General features: G+C 41.5%; 1 protein-coding gene across 10 annotated transcripts in view; it reads right to left on the bottom strand.

Annotated features, from left to right (window-relative positions):
- Positions 1-21,875, bottom strand: part of rab3ip (RAB3A interacting protein (rabin3)) — a 72,355-nt gene that overhangs the window by 4,221 nt on the left and 46,259 nt on the right. For 5 of the 10 annotated variants that reach the window (XM_078219762.1, XM_078219761.1, XM_078219760.1 and 2 more), the window contains exons 9-11: positions 9,476-9,499; positions 5,713-5,812; positions 5,510-5,579 (exon numbers count right to left, since the gene is read on the bottom strand). In XM_078219762.1, coding sequence (XP_078075888.1) covers positions 5,510-5,579; positions 5,713-5,812; positions 9,476-9,499 — 194 coding nt within the window. The remainder of the gene's footprint in view (positions 1-5,509; positions 5,580-5,712; positions 5,813-9,475; positions 9,500-21,875) is intronic. The other 5 variants (XM_078219769.1, XM_078219766.1, XM_078219764.1 and 2 more) reach the window with 1 other exon arrangement.

Raw genomic sequence — 21,875 nt, 5'->3', positions numbered from 1 at the left:
AGTGTTCACCAAGGAGGGGGGCCATGTTTTTGAGGATGAGTGTGAGATACAGGCCGATAGGCTGGAGGAGGTAAATGTTCTGAGGGAGGATGTATTGGCAATTTTGAAAAACCTGAAGGTCGATAAGTCCCCTGGGCCAGATGAGATATATCCTAGGATTCTTTGGGAGGCAAGGGAGGAGGTTGCAGAGCCTTTGGCTTTGATCTTTGGGTCCTCACTGTCCACGGGGATAGTGCCAGAGGACTGGAGAGTGGCGAATGTTGTTCCTCTGTTCAAGAAAGGAAATAGGAATGACCCTGGTAATTATAAGCCGGTTAGTCTTACTTCGATGGTCGGTAAGTTAATGGAAAAGGTCCTGAGGGATAGGATTTATGACCATTAAGAAAGATGCAGCTTAATTCGGGATAGTCAACACGGATTCGTGAAGGGTAAGTCTTGCCTCAGAAATTTGATTGAATTCTTTGAGGAGGTAACTAAGTGTGTAGATGAAGGTAGAGCAGTTGATGTCATATACATGGATTTTAGTAAGGTGTTTGATAAGGTCCCCCATGGTCGGCTCATGAAGAAAGTAAGGAGGTGTGGGATAGAGGGAAATTTGGCTGATTGGATAAGTAACTGGCTATCTCATAGAAGACAGAGGGTGATGGTGGATGGAAAATTTTCAGACTGGAGAACAGTTACCAGCGGTGTACCACAGGGATCAGTGCTGGGTCCTCTACTATTTGTGATTTTTATCAATGACTTGGAGGAGAGGGCTGAAGGGTGGGTCAGTAAATTTGCTGATGACACCAAGATTGGTGGAGCAGTGGATGAGGTGGAGGGCTGCAAAGGGACATTGATATGATGCAGAGCTGGGCCGAAAAATGGCAGATGGAGTTTAACCCTGATAAGTGCGAGGTGATTCATTTTGGAAGGACAAATTTGAATGCGGATTACAAGGTCAACGGTAGGGTTCTGAGGAATGTGGAGGAACAGAGAGATCTTGGGGTTCATATCCACAGATCTCTGAAGGTTGCCACTCAAGTGGATAGAGCCGTGAAGGAGGCCTATAGTGTGTTAGTGTTTATTAACAGGGGGTTTGAATTGAAGAGCCGTGGGGTTAAGCTGCAACTGTACAGGACCTTGGTGAGACCACATTTGGAATATTGTGTGCAGTTCTGGTCACCTCACTATAAGGAGGATGTGGAAGCATTGGAGAGAGTGCAAAGGAGATTTACCAGGATGATGCCTGGTTTGGAGGGTAGGTCTTATGAGGAAAGGTTGAAGGAGCTAGGGCTTTTCTCTTTAGAGCGGAGGAGGATGAGAGGAGACTTAATAGAGGTTTATAAGATGATGAGGGGGATTGATAGAGTGGACGTTCAGAGACTATTTCCTCGGGTGGATGTAGCTGTTACTAGGGGGTATAACTATAAGGTTCATGGTGGGAGATATAGGAGGGATGTCCGAGGTAGGTTCTGTACTCAGAGTGGTTGGGATGTGGAATGGACTGTCTGCTGTGATAGTGGAGTCAGACACTTTAGGAACTTTCAAGCAGTTATTGGATAGGCACATGGAGCACACCAGAATGATAGGGAGTGGGATAGCTTGATCTTGGTTTCGGTCAAAGCTCGGCACAACATCGAGGGCCGAAGGGCCTGTACTGTGCTATTCTATGTCTATGTCTAAAAAACTAGATTTGCTCCCTCAAATCCACGGTCATAGGCTCGAAAATATCTGGTGAATCAATGATTTAGCCATCTATCAGCTACAGAACATCAAACGCAATTGATCCTTGATCTATTCTGGCAAAAGTGCTCACTGATCATCTTCACCTCCAGCAAGTGAGAGGAGCTCATGGACTTTTCCATCCCCAAGTTTGAGATTCAGCAGCCTCTGCCTCATCCTCCATCCTCTTATACACCAGGCAATATTTTCCCAAAACTTCACTCTGCCCTCGCACCGAACCGGAATCTCTCTCTAGTTTTTTTTCCATCTCCCCTCACATCCTACACATCGTGTCCACAAGATTTACCACCTGTTCCACCAATCTAATTAAAACTGCCAAGCAACCAACTTCCTTTCGTAATACCCATAGTAGCTGACGAGCTGGTTCCTTTTCCTCTGATGCTGTTCTCTTCACTTTCAAAATGGCCATCACACCACAAAAATCTTATCCTTGACTATTCTATCATCCAATATCCCACCTCTATCACTGTCCAAATTCCTCAAAAATATTGGAAAACCTCAGCAGGTCTGACAGCATCCAAGTCTGGAGTTCCAAAGATGTCAAATTGAACTCAAAACATTAACTCGGTTTCTCTCTCCACAGATGCTGAGTTTTCCAGCATTTTGTTTTTATTTCTGATCTCCAGCATCTGCAGTATTTTGCTTTGATTTTAGTCCTCAAACATGGTGTCACTTTCCAAACCTATCCATTGTTCCCAAAACTTGTTGGAACTTGCCATTCATGTTTGTGCCCTACCATAAAACTGAAATGGTCTGAATCAAAGTCACAAATGCCATGCTGTGTTACTGTGACAAGCTACACTATCCTATCATATCCTATCAAACTTCTCTGCAGCCTTTGACACAGACTACTACTGTTTGCCAATGGCAGTCTTCCATTGTCCATACAGCCAACCGTCTGCGCTTATCTATCCAATATTAGCTCGGATACATACATCAGCAGCTTCTCCTTCCACCCAGTTCCCCATGGAGTCCCAAAAAAATCTATCTTTTCTCCTGTATCAACCTATCCTTGGTGACATCACCTGAAAACATGAGCCCTGCAACTTAGGGCAAGGAAGACAAGAGGATACAGAAACTGAACTGGACAAGCCATATAAATATATTGGCCACAACAGGAGTAGCATTGTGCCACACAAGTGCCAGGCAATGACTATCTCCAACAAGAGGGAATCTAACTATCACCCTTGACATTCAATGACATTACCTTTGCTGAATCCCCCATGATCAATATCCTGGGGGGCATCAATAACCAAAAACTGAACCGGACAAGCCATATGAATGCTGTGGCTATAAAAGCAGGTCAGAGACCGGGAATTCAAAGGCATATAACATTTCCTGACTACTTAAACTTGTCCATCTACAAGACCAAGTCAGAAGTGTGATAAAATACTCTCCACTTGCCTGGATGAGTGTGGCTCAAACAACTCTGAAGTACCCCGACACTGTCCAATATTCACCAACATTCATTCCCTCTACTACTGAGGCACAATGACACCAGTGTGTACTGCATACAAAATGCAGTACATCAACTCACCAATCCTTTGACAGCACCTTCCAAACCCACAACCACTGTGAACTAGATGGTTTATAACATTCATAACACAGTTCAGCAAACACACAGTAACACCACCAAATTAAAGTTCCCCTCCAAGCCACGCGCTCTTCCGACTTGAAACAAAATTACCATTTCTTCACTGTCACTGAATTGAAATCTGGCTTCCTAACAGCACTATGAGAGTACCTACATCACAGGGACTGCAGCGGTTTAAGAAGGTGACTCACCACCATCTTGTCAAAGGCAATTGGGGAGGGGCACCAAATACTGGCTTTGTCAGCAACACCCACGCCCCATGAAAGAATAAAAAACCTGATATGGTGATAGGCACATTCGAAGCAGGCTGGAGGTACATTCACAGTTTTATAATGTTTAATCCTTGCATCACCCTCTTCTCTTCTGTCTGTCATTGGGTGGGGAAGGGTGTTAATATTGAGGCCAGCTTTTCTATACACAGAGCTGCATCAATCTCTCAATGGCCTCCACCCCCTGTGTTGTCATCCTGTTTACTCCACATCCAGTCATGGATAAATTACAATTCACTCTACTTAAGCATTTGGGATGTTGCATCATAATTAAGTCCAATCACAAACACTGTATTCACACCAATTAAATAGCCTTCTAAAGCACTGTCTGAAGTTGAAACCAAATATTCAACATCTCAGCACCAACACTGATGTGTGATTCCCATCAATTAGCCTCTCCATCCCAACAACTGCCTGCTTCCAACTCAATGACAACACCAACCTTCAATCCTGCCTCAGCCTATTTGCTGCTGACACCCTGATAGACAGCTTCAGATATGATGCGAGTACTTTTAACCATTCATAAACTCAACTCTTCCAAAGCTCTTCTGCCCATATCTTATTTCACATTCATCACTCACGTTTTCTGATCTACGTCGTCTCCCACATTTCCAATTTAAAAATCTCATCCTCGCATTTTAATCCCTTCACTGCCATATCTTTCTCTACCACACAAACCTCACCAGTTCTACATCCTTTACTTCAACTGTGGTCTCTTTCATATCCCTCCTCTGTATTCCACCCTACCAGAGGCCAGCTCGACACAGAACTCTGAAATTCTCTCCCCAAAGCTCTCTGCGTTCCCTTATGCCTGTAAGTCTCTCTTTAACACCTACATTCGTGTTAGACCATAAGACCATAAGACCATAAGACATAGGAGCGGAAGTAAGGCCATTCGGCCCATCGAGTCCACTCCACCATTCAATCATGGTTGATTTCAACTCCATTTACCCGCTCTCTCCCAATAGCCCTTAATTCCTCGAGAAATCAAGAATTTATCAATTTCTGTCTTGAAGACGCTCAACGTCTCGGCTTCCACAGCCCTCTGTGGCAATGAATTCCACAGACCCACCACTCTCTGGCTGAAGAAATTTCTCCTCATCTCTGTTCTAAAGTGACTCCCTTTTATTCTAAGGCTGTGCCCCCGCGTCCTAGTCTCCCCTGCTAATGGAAACAACTTCCCTACGTCCATCCTATCTAAGCCGTTCATTATCTTGTAAGTTTCTATCAGATCTCCCCTCAACCTCCTAAACTCCAATGAATATAATCCCACGTTAAAGCTTCCCTGCTAACAATCTGCTTTCACTTGGCAACTATTTCTGTCTGATTATGGTTCTCTGAAAAGCCTGGAATGTTTTTTGAAATGAAAGGCCCACATAACTGCAAGCTATTTTTATTGTTCATTAAGAATCTCAACATGAATTGAAAATAAAAATAGTTCCTGCATTAAGTGTGGCGGTAGGCAAGGAAAAAAGACACCAACAGGAATTAAGATAGATGGTGGGAAGTTGAATGAGAAGAAGAAAGGGAGTGAGGTAGTTGCATGAGAAAGTAGAATGTACTTGTATGAACTTGGGAAAGAGGAGTGAAGAGTGCTTCTTAATCTAATTAGATTAGCAAGGGTCTAAATGCATTTCTCTGCAAGGGAAGGAGCTTCTCTACAATCGTTTCATTTTCTATTTTAGCCTCTATATCCACATTTCTACTGTTTTTGAAAATAGCAATATCAGTGCTAGACACCACAACCAATTAAAAGTTCCATGTGTGTTTTGGGACCTTAGCACTGTGCAGCATGGCATGCTCGTAATCTGCCTCTGATTATAAAACTATATCAGCAGACCCTCAAATGGCAATAAGATGTTCTTAATAGCCACTAAAATAAGGTTTAATTACAATTGGTGTTTTCAAAATAATCACTTACCATCTTGCTGTTTAACCAGGCCCTGCTGAATATATCGAATATAAGTGAAGAAGTTGCATACAGACATAATCTGGAGGGCAAGACAGAAAAATCACAAAATATTTTCATTTGTACCAGAATTATAGGAATTTTTATCTGGTTTGCAGTATTTTCTAAAGTACAATGATGCTTTATAAATGTACAGAAAGCACATCATTCCTTACCCTGTATCTACAAAATGGTGAAACATAGTAGTAGCTACTGGAATCTCCCAATTTAATTCTGTGTTTACAAGTTTTAGTTTGACCACTCAGGGCACACTTTCTGTGGGAAAAGAATATAGTAGAAAAAGAAAGTTGATAAGGCAAATTTGTATCACATTGTGTAATCATGATCAAAAAAACTTAATCACTGATGATCAATTGGTCACTTTAGTGACATTACAGCACAGGAAATAACATGTTAAAGCAAAAGTCGGAGAATGGATAAATATATATTTAAATATCACACCAAAACTGGAAACTTAGGAGGATCGCTCACTTTTCCGATTTCCAACAAATCCAATAGTGAGAAAAGCCTGATTTGAAAGAGCAAATTAAGTGCTTGCCTTAATGAAAGAGTGATTCAAGGCACTTACTGACCAAATTATTTAAATATTAGGATCTTGGTGTATATGAATTTGATAGCATTTAATGTCCTGACACCAAATTCCTGATGTTTATTTTGTTCATTCTCAGAATATGGACATCACTAGAAAGGCCAAATTTATTGTCCAACCTCAGTTGCCCTCGAGGTGGTGGCGGTGAGCCACCTTCTTGCACCACTGCAGTCCATGTGGTGAAGAACTCCCACAAAGCTGTGAGGTAGGCAGTTCCAAGATTTTGTCCAAATGACTTTGCAGAAATGGTTATATATGTCCAAGTCTGGATAATGTGGAGTTTGGAATTGAACTTAGAGGTGATGGTGTTCCCATGCACCTTCTGCCCATGTTTTATCCAGATAGATTAATTACCATGAACAATTTGCTGATCACCAAGTTCCCTATGTTGGGATTAACACTCCCTTTGGTTTCCTCTGCCCTTGATTTTCAACCATCTGTGAAACAAAGAGAATATTCCACCCTAGGTAAAAGTCCAGGTAAGTCCCTGCAAATGAGAGGAGAATCTTTCACCTCTTTAAAAAAAAGTGTAGTATAGCCTTTTTAAAAAATAATCCTCATCAAGTGGGCATCACTGACAAATCCATCATTTATTGCCCATCCCTCGTTACCTCAAGGAGGTGATAGTGGTGCATTGAGCAGTTTGATACAACTAAGTGGCTCACGAGGCCATTTCAGCAGGCAATAAAAGTCAACCATAATGGTTTGGAACTGGAGTCACATATAGCCAGACCAGGTAATGACCGGTTTCAATCCTTAAAAATTAACAAACCAGCTGAGTTTCCACAAAGAAAATCAAGTTTCATGTTTTCCTTTTACTGCTGCCAGGTTTTCCTTCCAGGTTTCTTTTAAAACGCTTCAAACTATCAAAGTGCCAGCTTGCTAATCCAATAACATACTTACTACACCATCTACTCATTCTAATGATGCTGGTCTAGTGTCTTGACAAAATGGTTCTCTGTTTCTTGTTTTTCCCTTCTGCCTTGTTTCTGAAATATGGCAGGACTTTTTTTAAATTGGTACATTTCATGCAACTTTTCCTATGCCACATCTATAGCAACTAGATTTTTAGGATAGTGGAGTAAATGATCTGCACACAACAGCATATGGGAAGATATTTTGAGGAATCTGTTCTGCTTAACTAGTGACTCCGCTTCAAAAAGAAAAACACTGATTTTGTTATTTGAGTAACTCAGTTTATTAGAATATTAATTTGTATAGCATAAATACAAATATCAACATTTCTATTAAAAGATGGATGAATTCTATCAATGGATCACAAATACAACAATATTTTAATGTGACAAATCTGAAGCACAAGTGCCCGAATCCGATGCTCAACTTCAAGCTGCTAATGTCTTGATCTTAAGTACGGTTGTATTGTTATAAGGGAAGAGTTTGCATTCAAAACACAACTTTTCTGATTGGTTTGTTTTATGTGATAACATTGATAATTAGTAATTAAGTTAGTGAACTGTGAAAAATTACTCAAGAATGTTGCCTCCTGTAAAATTGCCAGATGGCCTGCATCCCTGTGTATTCCACCATTCCAAACAAGCATTATATGGGAACGGATAAAAGCAAATTACTGCGGATGGGCACGCACGCTTAAAAAACAAACTTTTAACATTTCCTTGGGGCATCACAAAATGTTTCTCATTTAGTTAATTGCTTTTTAATGTGAAATCACTGGGTAAACAGAAGACTCTTAAAATACTTTCCCTTTTGCTGCCATGGCACGAAAGATAAATTTCTTGATTATTCCTTTAATCTAACTGCTTTAGCTCTGCATGGAAGAAATTAAATGGGAAAAATAGGTCTCTTCCACAACTGAAATCAGTTCGGATACAAAATGATTTAAAGAAATGTAAAATGTGCAGAACAATCTGGCATGGAAGATTTTTGATTCAAGCTATCAAATGGTTTCAATAATGGGAAGTTTCAAGATTTTAAAGATCGATTTCCAAAAGGTCCAGCATCTGTGTTACAAAAAAAAAATTGCCACTGGAGCAAAAATTAATGAGACAGCCAATGGCTTGCTTGACTATTTCAGAAGACAAATAAGAATCAACCAGCTTGGTGTTGGACCCGAGTCACAGATAGGTTAAACAGAGTAAAGATGGCAGGTTTCAATCGCTAAATGATGCAAGTCAGCTACGTTTTTACAATCCTACAAAGTAATTTTTACTGATGCTACCTTACCTGTTGAACAGGATAAACTGCAGGTCAATCACTTTATCAAACAGGCATCATAAACGGCATGGATTCCTCAGAAGGGACAATGCATCCAAATTGAATTCATACTGTCTATAAATTATTGTTCTTCATGTAAATCCAATAAGTGGTAGCTACTTTATAACAGTTGGCACCAGAACAGAGTCTGTCCTATTCTCACCCAATGTCCACCCACTTTCCAACAGGAGGGATTGGCTATCAGTCAGAAGTGCAAACCTGAACTACCTTTCTCCACAAATGAGGGGAACTGATCCCACATCTACCTGACATCATAGAATCTCTACAGTGCAGAAGGGAGCCATTTGGCCCACTGAGTTTGCACCAACTCTCCGACAGAGCATCTTACCCATGCCCTACCCCGTAAGCTCAAATATTTACCCCACTAACTCCCCTAACCTACACATCTTGGGATATAAAGGGACAATTTAGCATGGCCAATCCACCTAATTTGCACATCTTTGGACCGTGGGAAGAAACAAGAGTACCCAGAGGAAACCCACGCTGACACGGGGAGGCAAACTCCACACAGACGCCCAAAGCTGGAATTGAACCCGGGCCTGGTGCTGTGAGGCAGCATTGCTAACCACTGTGCCATCTGATCAACAAACGGTTGAGCTAATTGAACCCAAATTTTCATTAGCTTCTATTGCGCTAATAAAAGATTTGGACACTATGTACAGTTATCACTACCATTATAAGTCATAACATAGGTCTTTCAATACTGGTTTATTTTCTCAATGATCAACACACTCAATAACAAAACAATGAGCGAGTATAGAACATATCGGTGAACCCAGATTAACGTACCCTAGTGAGGAAGTTTTCTGAAAAATAATAGGGTTTTAAACTACAATTTAATAATTTTGAAGCGCCATTCTTGCCTAAGAATTCACAACTTGCAGCCCTGTTAATCTAGATGCCCAGCAGCTTCATTACCCAGCCTTGTGGATTACCTGAAAATAATTGTCTGTAATAAAGCACAATTTTGTATGCCAATGTTTTGTTTGTTACTAGAGTAAACCTTAAAGAGGCAGCTAAATTAATATTGGCTTTCTCGAGAGAAGGATTCAATATCAAGTGCAAAAATAACTTACTTTACAATTTCAGCTTTCCGTCCACTATACAGAGAAGTGAGGAAAAAACGTCAGGATGCAAAACAACAGGAAGAAAGAAAAGCAGCTTCAGCAAAACATAAAATGAAAAGCAAGAATAAAGATGAGATTTTTGTGTTTCATGCAAAATAAATTTGATAAACTATATTTATAAAAACTACCCTCACCACCAAATTGACAGATTTAATAGTTAACCTCATTATAGGTAACAACAGGCTTTTGAAAATGTGTTCAAATGTTAATTTTAGCTGCAATAAAAACAGTCCTCGTCATTCTTTTGAAGAAGTTTTACCCCCATATAAATACAAATTGTCATAATTGTAGAGAGGATATAGTGCCATCAAACTTTTGTAAACTTAGGCCTTGATGGCATCTTTCTGTGCTGCAATTATTCTATGATTTATTTCACTGCTGATCTAGCCCATTCTATTTCGCGACATGGCTTGTTATGGGTTAGAACTTACTCAGAATTAACAACAATGCTCCTCAAGTAATAGAAATGAAAATAAGCAGTAAACAAATCCCCCAATAATACCAATAGATCAGAAAGCATGGACTAGAAGAAACTTTGCAGTTAGAAGCTGGATTTCTTTAAATAATCAGTCTTCCCATAGCAGGTAATCTGACATTGCTCCTCTTTCATCCACATAGAAATAGTAATTATTATTTTAATATATGTAATCAGGCAGTGGGTTTCTAAAGAGTTAAAGACTTTTAGACTAGCTTGGACCCCGAGCTATATTTAAATTTAAGACAATAATGAGTCAGTCATGGCTAATTTGCAGTACTTTATCCTCAGGGTGAGAAAAATATAGATTCAAATACAACCTTAAGTACAAAATTAAGACGGACATTTCATTATAGCATTGAAGGTGCAGTCTTTTAGATTAAATCTTTAACTAAGGCCCCAACTGCCCTTTTGGGTTAACATAAAAGATGCCATGGCACCATTATGAAGAGCACGGGATTGGTCACTTCACATCGCTGTTTGTGGGACTTGCTCTGTGCAAATTGGCTACCTATTTCACAAACAGTGACTACGCTTCAAAAGTACTTCAATAACTGTAAAGCACTTTAGGATTTTAGTTTATGAAAGGTAAAACGTACATCCACGTCTTTGTTTAAGCTTTGTAAAGTTCATCAAAAGCAAGCACATTATTCCAGGAGATGCACTTTGCGTAATATGCAAACCTGTCTGGTGATGAGTGAGGAGGCATGTCATATCACCTGTTGTTACTTCAAAAACACTCGGGCAAATAAAGATTCAAGCAAAAGTTAGCTTAACAACCAGAGAGGAGCCCCAGTCCTTCACGTGTCTTTTTAGGTCTAGTTACACAATTGAACAGTTCTGCAATGCTCTTCCTTTGTATACACATTTCTTCAGATATATCCAAGTTTGACTGTTTGGACTTTTATAGATGATAACCACCGAGGGAGAGTCCCATTCAAGTGGTTATTACTTGAGGAACATTGCTGTCAAATCTAGGTAAAATCTAACCCATAAGTGATTAATAATCTAGATCTATCTTCGCATCCATACGCATGGTGGTGAGGCAAAATATCCTAGAGCATTCACCTGGATGTTGACACAGAAGACTCTATTCTGAGGTTACCCATTCAGCAGACTGATCTATATTTGGCTTTTGAAATAATTCAAGACTAGAAGCTAATACAATATTCTTAACAGGCTCACTCCAAGGGAGCACCCCCACAAGGGATGCTTTGGTTAGTAAAACTGTTGATTATGAAGCTGACGAGTGGCAGCCCAATTATAGTGTTGACACTTTGTATACTATTTATTTATTATGACGGTTAAGTCAAAAGTGGGATGGAAGAGAGAGAGTGGGGACAGGGGACTGTAGTCATAAAGGCCCCATTTATTGCTATTGCAGTATATTTGAACACCGCACATCTGAAACGATTAACCTTACAGATGGCTTGGGAGATCATGCCCTAGCAGCTGGACTGGCATGTGTGTCATTAGCTATTTTTCTATCTAGGGGTAGTATCTAGGTTCCTTATAATTACTGTCCAATGGATGCCTTGAGCCAAGACCGTGGCTTGGTGGATTCAGCACATCTTCAAACATACCAAGATGTAGTATGCTTTGCACCTCAAACAACAGGTTAAGATGATTTGTTGCCTGCTGTCAGAAGAACTATATTCAATAGGACTGGCAATCAGGCTAGTTTAATAGGTGTCATTATTATCTCCATTATCATCAGCATAGCTTAATTTAGTTGAGCACCCGTGAGCCTCGTGTAAGAGCTGAGCCACAACACTGCAAAATAATATGCTCCCAGTGACATTGGGCTGCAAAGGAAAACCCACACACTTGTCTGAAATTCTGTAGCCCTTACTGGAACACACTCACTCTGCAAAGTGATGACAGCACCACATCCCAATGAAGCCAACCAGCAAGTGCTCAAAACATGACCAACTGCAACCTGGCAACTGACCAGAGTGCTGAAGTCCCAAGTTTCAATATTCCACAGAAAATATAGCCAACCTTCAGCCACTTGGGGACAGGCCATGGGAGATATGTACACAAGCTTCTAACAGTTCAAATTGTGACTGTGGTCACATAAGTCAGACCATCATTCACATTCTGAACTCTCCAGTAAGGACGGTCACCTCAGCACCTCACTGCTCCACTTCTCCAGCTTCCACCCTAAACACGTTAAAGAAGCCATCCCCTACGGCCAAGCCCTCCGTATACACAGGATCTGCTCGGATGAGGACGATCGCAACGGACACCTCCAGACGCTGAAAGGTGCCCTCATAAGAACAGGATATGGCGCTCGACTCATCGATCGACAGTTCCGACGTGCCACAAGGACAAAACTGCACCGACCTCCTCAGAAGACAAACACGGGACACGGTGGACAGAGTACCCTTCGTCATCCAGTACTTTCCCGGAGCGGAGAAGCTACGACATCTCCACCGGAGCCTTCAACATGTCATTGAAGAAGACGAACATCTCGCCAAGGCCATCCCCACACCCCCATTTCTTGCTTTCAAACAACCGCACAACCTCAAACAGACCATTGTCTGCAGCAAACTACCCAGCCTTCAGGAGAACAGTGACCACGGCACCACACAACCCTGCCACAGCAACCCCTGCAAGACGTGCCGGAGCATCGGCACGGATGCCATCATCTCACGCGAAAACACCATCCACCAGGTACACGGTACATACACTTGCAACTCGGCCAACGTTGTCTACCTGTTACGCTGCAGGAAAGGATGTCCTGAGACATGGTACATTGGGGAAACCATGCAGACGCTACGACAACGGATGAATGAACACCGCTCGACAATCACCAGGCAAGACTGTTCTCTTCCTGTTGGGGAACACTTCAGCGGTCACAGGCATTCAGCCTCTGATCTCCGGGTAAGCGTTCTCCAAGGCAGCCTTCACGACACACGACAGCGCAGAGTCGCTGAGCAGAGATTGATAGTCAGGTTCCGCACACATGAGGATGGCCTCAACCGGGATATTGGGTTCATGTCACACTATCTGTAACCCCCACAACCTGCCTGGATGTGCAAAATCTCACTAGCTGTCCTGTCTGGAGACAATACACATCTCTTTAACCTGTGCTTAATGCTCCCTTCACTCACATTGTCTGTACCTTTAAGACTTGATTAGCTGTAAAGACTCACATTCCAATCATTATTCATGTAAATTGAGTTTGTGTCTTTGTGCCCTGTTTGTAATCAGAACTCCCACCCACCTGATGAAGGGACAGCCTGTTCCGAAAGCTAGTGGCTTTTGCTATCAAATAAACCTGTTGGACTTTAACCTGGTGTTGTTAGACTTCTTACTGTGTCTCTGGAAGACCCCAGTCTCCAGAGACACTGAGCTACTTCTTCTTTCCCCAGCTCCCACAAAGCAACTGAGTCGATTTTGCTGTGTAAGCCTAGCTCCACTCAGTCACATGATTTGTTCCTTGTCAATTAGCCTAATCAAACTCTACTCTGCAAAACTCCAGGAAAACACCAAGAACAGAACAGTATTAGTCCAGATTAAAACAAATATTTCAGCAATTTGGAGCAAATATGCGGATGCAGTAACAAGATAAGGCTGCCAGATATAGACCCCATGGCACTGATAAAATGGAAGGGGCTGCTAAAACATTCTGCACAGAAACATGACAAATACATTTCTTAAAGGCACAGTATCACAATATATCAAAAATTAAATTCTACCATCTCTTTTATTTCTCTCTATTAATCCCATCTACTTTTCCCAATCTTTATTTTTCTTCCTGCACAATTTTCTTCCTGTGAGCTTCCTCACAGGTCAGATCATTCTTTAATACTGTATTAATACTCCTGTTCAGTGGGCAAAAGCTGGATCAAATGCTGGATTAGAGCAAGTCTGCGCTCTAACCCACAAAATACATCAAGGGTAATGGGCAGCCAGGTGAATAGCAAGTGCTGTCTTTTCACTACTGACTGTAAAATTCATGTTATTACAGTATGTATTTTGGAACTGATTTACCTGCGAGCAGGGGCAATTAGACTCTGAAGCATTGATGAAAAAGGTCCAAATGGTTCTTAATCCACATCCATATGTTATACTGTTTTGCTTCCTAATCTGACAACCTGATGCCATTGCTCACTTTCTTTTGGGCAATGCGTAGGACGCACTGGTATCTCAAAGCTAGGGACTCTGAAACCAATTATAGCACCCTAACACTAGTGGACAGAAAAAAAAAACAGGAAGCCATTTAGCCTGACATCAGATTTCAGGAAAATCTTAGTATGATCAGACAAAGTCAACGTGCATTTTATAAAGGGAAATAATGCTTCACAAATATTTTAAGGATATAAACTATTAGGGTAGTAAAAGGGGAAGCATTAGATATAGTATATTTGGATTTGCAAAAGGCAAGATGTCACACAAAAAGTTAATACCCAAGACAAGGACTCATCATGTTGGGGATATGTTAGCATGGTTAGATTGGTCGACTGACAGGAAGCAAAGAATAGGGATTAACAGGGCATTTTCAAGTTGGCAGGCTGTAAATAGAGTGCCACAAAGAGGAGTGCTGAGATCTTAGCTGTTTATAACCCACCCTGATGACAGATTAAGAGATCAAAAGTAATATATTAAAGTTTGCTGATGACAAAGCTTGGTGGAAATGTAAGCTATGAGGGGGGCAGAAAGTGGGCAACACAATTACAGATCTGGAGCGATTAATTATTTTTCTAGTAGAAATAGAAAAGCAGAATTATATTTTTAAAGGCATGAAATTTGTAAATGATGGTGTTCAGAGGAACTTGGATGTACGTACAAAGAACAAGTTAGCTTACAGGTATAGCAAGCACTAGTGAAGGCAAATAGCACATTTGGCCTTTATTGCAAGGGATTTGGAGTACGAGAATAAGGAAATCTTGCTACAGTTGTAGAGGGTTTTGGGGAAATTAAACTTTGTGCAGGACTGTTCACAATTCTGGTCTTTATACTGAAGAAAGGATATTCTTGCAGTGGAGGCAGTACTGCAAATGATCACTAGATTGATTCCTGGGATGAGATGTGCTCTGATGAGAGACTGAGTAAATTGAACCTATATTCCCTGGAGATTAGAAGAGATGATATCATTGAAACGTACAAAATTCTGAAGGGACTTGACAGGATGGACATGAAGATCAATTCCCATGCCTGGGGAATCTAAAACATGGGGGCACATTCTCCTGATGAGGGACTGATCATTAAAGACTGAGATTAGGAGAAATTTCTTCACTCATAAGGTTGCGAATCTTTGGAATTCTCTACACAGGAGGGTCCTCTATTGCTCTGCAAGGCTGGGACGGAGATCTTTGGCTGCTCAGGGCATCAAGGGACATGGGGAGTGGCAGTGAAGCGGACTCAAGGCTGAGGGTCAGCCATAACGCTGAATAGTAGAACAGGCTCAAGGGACTATACGGCCTATTCCTGTTTCTAATTCTTATACTGAAGCTGAAAGTCAGGTTCAGGACACTCCTGGCCTGTATAACTCTAATTATTGCCTTGGCAACCTTGAGTGACCCCGACTGTGCCTCAATTATTCATAAATATTTCCAGTTTATTTCACCTAGAGTGAGAGATGTTGAGCAAAACTCTAAGCAATGTCTGAATCTGGGCACAATAAATCAAACTTCAACATCCTGATTGAATTAATTATCCTGGAAATGGTTGACCTGTATTTAGTCTAAATACAACGATGTAATGTTTTGCAACAAAGGAAGACACCAAAAACATGCTTTTAACGATGTACCATGCAACAACTTTAAAGCCAGGAATAGACCAGCTTTAAAGGGACTCTAAAATACGTACAGGAAATGTTCCAAGGACATTGATAAATACATCAAATCTGAAAAGCTTCAAAGAAAACCTCCTTGATGTTGTCAAAAAAAAAAAATCTTCAGAACACCAGTTGAACCATTTGGTAGTAAAAAGAATACCAATAAATGGCAACTGAACTCTTCTGCTCTGGGGAAATAAGGGAGGTAACCTACCCTAGAAAAATAACTAAGAGCACAAAGCCTTATTCATTAGAGTGAACAAAAAAGTCACACATTTGTTTCTGCCATGAGATGGCAACTTCTATTCACGTGATTATTGAACATTTGTTGAAGAATCTGTGTTCATGTAAAATATTGTTTCAGATTTTCAACAACTCACTGACTTCTTGTTAATTTTAGACTGCAGAACAACAAAGAAATGCAAACTAGTCAGTTAGACATACTGGGGCTCACCAACTGCAATAGAAAAATTGTACGGTTTTACTCAAATTTTCATTTATCCAGAATCTCTAAATTGTACGAATCAAAGGAATATTCATCTTTGCTAAAATAAAATGCATCTCTTTAAGCATGGCTAATTTTTTGGTCTTATTTCATTCCATTCCATTTGTAGAAAGGTTGAATCATAAGCTCAAATCAGTTCCGTTAATCAAAATTCGTTCTGCAGATTCTTTAAGAAACTTCAGCTTTTTAGAAAGATTCTACATGTGGTGGGATACTTGCTAAAAATGGTGTCGATATATTTAAATAGAACGCAAAATTATACAAATGTATGTAAAGCAAGAGTGCATATATAGCCAAATACAAGCAGCAGTGAAAAGTGGTACATTACAAAATACAACATAGGATGAGTGACAAACACACACAAATGTCCCAACACGGAGATTGAAATAAATGTCATTTTTAAAAATCATTCTTGGGATATGGTCATTGCTGACAAGTTCAGCATTTATTGACTAATCATAGTTGCCTTTGGGAAGTTGTTTGGGAACTGTTGCAATCAACGTGCTCTTCTTACAACACTGTTGAGGTACATAGTTTCAGGAATTCAGCCCAATAGCAATGAACAAATGGGGATGTATGACCACATGAGATTGGTATGTGACATGGAGGGGGATGATGTTCCAATTTATCTACTCCCCTTGTCCTTCTAACTGGTGGAGATCACAGGTTATGGAGATGCTGCCAATGAAGCCTTGGTGGGATGCTACAGTGCATGCTGTAGAAAGAACACATTGCAGCCAGGTACACAAAGTAGTGGAGGGAGCAGATGTTTATATTTAATGCCAAGCTCTTTAAGTAAACAACACAGATTTAGAAATATCGTCATAAGCTTTGAAAACAGTGGCTTTAAAATTGTTATTGAATTTGTGAAGTTGAGATCAAATTGTCGGTTGATCAATTGTTCACTGAATCAGCCAGTTTAGAATACAAAGTAAATTCCTGTACATAATATACCAATGCAACCTGGATACAAATCTACGAGATTAAAAAGGTTACATTTGCCACATGCCATAGGGTACAATCATGCTAAATGTCTTAATTTCATTGACTTTTGACATGCATAATCAAGATTCTTCAGCATTCCATGCATGCTCTTAGCCTGAGCTACTCATGACTAACACCACAGGAAACCTAATACAAAGGGCAAAATACTGTGGATGCTGGAAATCTGAAATGAAAACAGCAAATATAATCTGAAATGAAAACAAAGTTCTGAAAATATTCAGCACATATTCAGCACAGTATCTTTAGACTGAGAAATAGAGTTAATGGGCCAGAGCATCCAAGGTCCAGGGCAGTGGGACTGGGGAGGGTGGGAAAATCTGCAATATGGTGGAAGGTGAAGGCCAAAGGAAGCAGTGATAGGACAAGAAAAGAAACAAGATTGGTGACTTGGGGTATAAGCAACAAAATGATCAACTGCTGCCATCCAAAAGCAAAATAAAATCAAAGGCAGACAAGATAAAGGAAACAAAATGGGACAGAGGTTACGGTTTGAAATTATTGCGCTTAATGTTGAGTCAGCAAGGGTGCCATGTGCCTAATCAAAAGAAGAGGTGCTTGCATTGAGATTTATTGAACACTGCAGGAAGCTTGAGGACAGAGAGTCAGCACAGGAACAAGGTGAAGAATTAAAATGACACGGTGACCAGACGTCTGAGGTCATACTTGCTGACTGAATGGAGATGTTCCACAAAGCAGTCACCTGATTACATTTGGTCTCCCCAATATTGAGCAAACTGCATTGTGAACATGTGGTCTTGGGTGGGAACGTAACTTTTTTAAAAATAGGTTTGCTTGTCTCTTTAAAACTGGGATTGGATTTCTGGTTAAATAAAACAGCTGGATTCAGTAAATGATCATGGGACCTGGCGACCTGGGGGATGAACAATGGGGAAAAAAAGGGTCAACAAGTTAATTATAGAGGTGAGCAGACTAGAAGCAATCTAAGTGTCAGGAAAAGTTCTTAAGGATGGTTCTCAGTTCAAACAGTATTAGTTTGGGAGTTTAGAACAATCTGGAGTGAAGGAAACCGTTTTTCGGCAAAATTTGCTCGAAATTCTACTGTTGGCAAAAGGAGCTAAAACTCTTCTTAACTAAAAGAACCTATTAACAGTGAATAGAATTTCTGGTATAGCCAAGCTGAGGTGAGGGAGGGAGAGACAGTTTTAGATGCAAAAATTCCTGAAAGAGTACAGAATCGGGAGAGTTCTGACCTGAATCGCTATGCTTAAGACGTCAGAGATGCCAATGTTGGAGGGTGAATTTGGAGCCTTAGAACAGTTGAAAGAGATTTGAAGGGCCAATCCTACTGGAAGTAAACAGAAGGTCCAAGAAATCTCAGCCCATTTACACTACATAAACTGTAGACAGTTTTGTTGGTATCAAATTTGAGGGTTTGGGGACACAGGATTAATGTGTATAGAAGGAAAGTGGAGTTAAGACATTTGTTTTTAAAGTAACGACAAAGTGTTTATCATAGATCAAGCTCTTTGACTTTTGGTGTCGCAAGATTCTTTTGTTTAAATGTATGGCTTCATTCATTTAGTAAATACCTGGGCTTTCAGGTTCAAAAATTAAAACCATTACAGAGATCATAAATGTAGTTTACTAAATTGAAAGAAGTACACGTAAATCACCATTTCATCTGGAAGGAGCTTTTGAGGCTTAGGGTGGAGAAGGGAGGGAGTAAATAGCAGGTATTGAATCTCCTGCGCTTGCTTGCAAGATGTCATGGGAAGGCGAGATGCTGTTGGGGGAATTTGTGGAGTGGACCAGGGTGTCAGGGAGGGAAATGTCCCTTTTGTTATTTTAATCTCTCCTATCTTACAAATGGTCATAGACCTTGCGATTTGTCCTATTTCTCTTCCTTTCCACTCCCACCCCAACCCACAGATGCTGCCTAATCTAAGTATTTCCAGCATTTCTGAATTTTTAATTACCACAATAAACCAGTTTAATTAAAAAATGAACTAATCAATAGGGATATGGTTTTGAATCCAATGACTGATCACAGGCATAGATATAGAGCACAGAAAAGTCTTCCCATAATCCACCAATATCTAAAAAAAGCGTCTTTGTTAAAGATGATAGCAACAATATATTTAGGTGCCTATTTTCTCCCCAAGTACTTGGCCCAGAAAATCTCATTGATTTTATTAGTGGTTTTTGTAACCAAACTCATGGATTAACTGTTCCACAGGACCAGGCTGAGGAGAAGGCAGTTGGTTTGTTCACTACATTTATTTATTTATTTTAAGTTAAATTTGTGTAAAAAATCGGAGGTTTTTTTTAAAACAGGAAGTGGGCCCAGCAGGAGTCTGGGAAGGTTTTTGGAGGGTTTAAAAGTAGGCCGCACTTTTGAGCAGGCAGCGTCGTTAGCGGGCAGCAGAGTGAGCAGGAGGCAGAGTGAAAGCTGTAGGGCTTTGGCTCACAGGGCTTGAGTGAGCAGGAGGCAGAGTGAAAGCTGTAGGGCTTTGGCTCACAGGGCTTGAGTGAGCAGGAGGCAGAGTGAAAGCTGTAGGGCTTTGGCTCACAGGGCTTGGGCGAGCAGGGGTGAGTTAATTCATTTTTTGCTGTTTCTACCTGGTACTGGCAAGGTATCTAGAGGGGATGGGTGTGAAGGCAGTGCAATGTTCCTCTTGCACTATGTTCGAGGTGAGGGACGACGTCAGTGTCCCTGCTGATTATACCTGTGAGAAGTGCATCCATCTGCAGCTCCTCCAAAACCGTGTAAGGGAACTGGAGCTGGAGTTGGAGGAACTTAGGATCATTAGGGATGCAGAGATGGCCATAGACAGAAGCTTCAGGGATACAGTTACTCCGCGGAATGAAAATAGATGGGTGACGATGAGAGGGGCTGGGAAGAAGCAGTCGGTGCAGGGATCCCCTGTGGTCGTTCCCCTTAGCAATAAGTATTCCGCTTTGGATACGGTCGAGGGGGACGACATACCAGTGGTGAGCCGCAGTGAGAGGATCTCCGGCACTGAGTCCGTCCCTGTGGCTCAGGAGGGTAAGGAGGAGAGTGGGAGGGCAATAGTTATTGGGGACTCGTTAGTTAGAGGGATAGATAGGAGGTTCTGTGGCAGCAAAAGAGACTCGAGGATGGTTTGTTGCCTACCGGATGCCAGGGTCCGTGACGTCTCGGACCGTGTTTTCCGGATTCTTAAGGGGGAGGGGAAACAGTCACAAGTCGTGGTACACATTGGTACCAACGACATAGGTAAGAGAAGGGACGGGGATTTAAAACAGGAATTTCGGGAGCTCGGCTGGAAGCTGAGAGCAAAGACAAAACATGTGGTCATCTCTGATACGCTACCGGTGCCACGTGATAGCGAGTTGAGGAACAGGGAGAGAGTGCACTTAAACATGTGGTTGCAGGGATGGTGCAGGAGGGAGGGTTTCAGATACGTGGATAATTGAAACACGTTCTGGGGAAGGTGGGACCTCTACAAACAGGACGGGGTGCACCTGAACCAGAGGGGCACCAATATCCTGGGAGGGAAATTTGCTACGGCTCTTCAGGGGGATTTAAACTAATTTGTCAGGGGAGTGGGAAAAGGAGTTGTAGTCCAGAAGTCAGTGTTGAGGGTGGTGAGGTATTGGGGAAGGTATCAAGGTCAAGGGTGGGTACCGGTAGACAGGAAGATGGGTTGAAGTGTGTCTACTTCAATGCAAGGAGCATCCGGAACAAGGTGGATGAACTTGGGGCGTGGATTGCTACTTGGGACTACGATGTTGTGGCCATTACGGAGACGTGGGTAGAACAAGGACAGGAATGGTTGTTGGACGTTCCGGGGTATAGATGTTTCAGTAAGTGTAGGGAAGCTGGTATAAGAGGTGGAGGAGTAGCATTGTTAATCAAGGATAGTTTAACGGCTGCGGAAAAGCACTTTGAGGGGGATATGCACACTGAGGTAATATGGGCTGCAGTTAGAAACAGGAAAGGAGCGGTCACGTTGCTAGGAGTTTACTATAGGCCCCCAAATAGTAATAGAGATGTGGAGGAAGAAATTGCTAAGCAGATTATGGATACGTGTGGGGGTCACAGGGTAGTTGTCATGGGGGACTTTAACTTTCCAAATATTGATTGGAACCTTTGTAGGTCAAATAGTTTGGATGGGGCACTTTTTGTGCAGTGTGTGCAGGAGGGTTTCCTGACACAATATGTGGATAGGCCGACAAGGGGTGAGGCCACATTGGATTTGGTACTGGGAAATGAACCGGGCCAAGTGTTAGATTTGGTTGTGGGAGAGAACTTTGGAGATAGTGACCACAATTCGGTGTCTTTTGTTATTGCAATGGAGAGGGATAGGGCCGGACGGCAGGGCAAGGCTTACAATTGGGGGAGAGGTAATTATGATGCGATTAGGCAAGAATTAGGGGGCATAAGATGGGAACAGAAACTGTCAGGGAAAGGCATTGATGAAAAGTGGAACTTTTTCAAGGAACAAATACTGGGTGTCCTTGATAGGTATGTCCCTGTCAGGCAGGGAGGAAATGGCCGAGTGAGGGAACCGTGGTTCACAAATGAGGTGGAATGTCTTGTGAAAAGGAAGAGGGAAGCTTATGTAGGGATGAGGAA

The sequence above is a fragment of the Mustelus asterias genome, chromosome 9 (genome assembly GCF_964213995.1).
Source record: "Mustelus asterias chromosome 9, sMusAst1.hap1.1, whole genome shotgun sequence".
NCBI lineage: Eukaryota > Metazoa > Chordata > Chondrichthyes > Carcharhiniformes > Triakidae > Mustelus > Mustelus asterias.
This window is presented reverse-complemented; position numbering and strand designations above follow the sequence as displayed.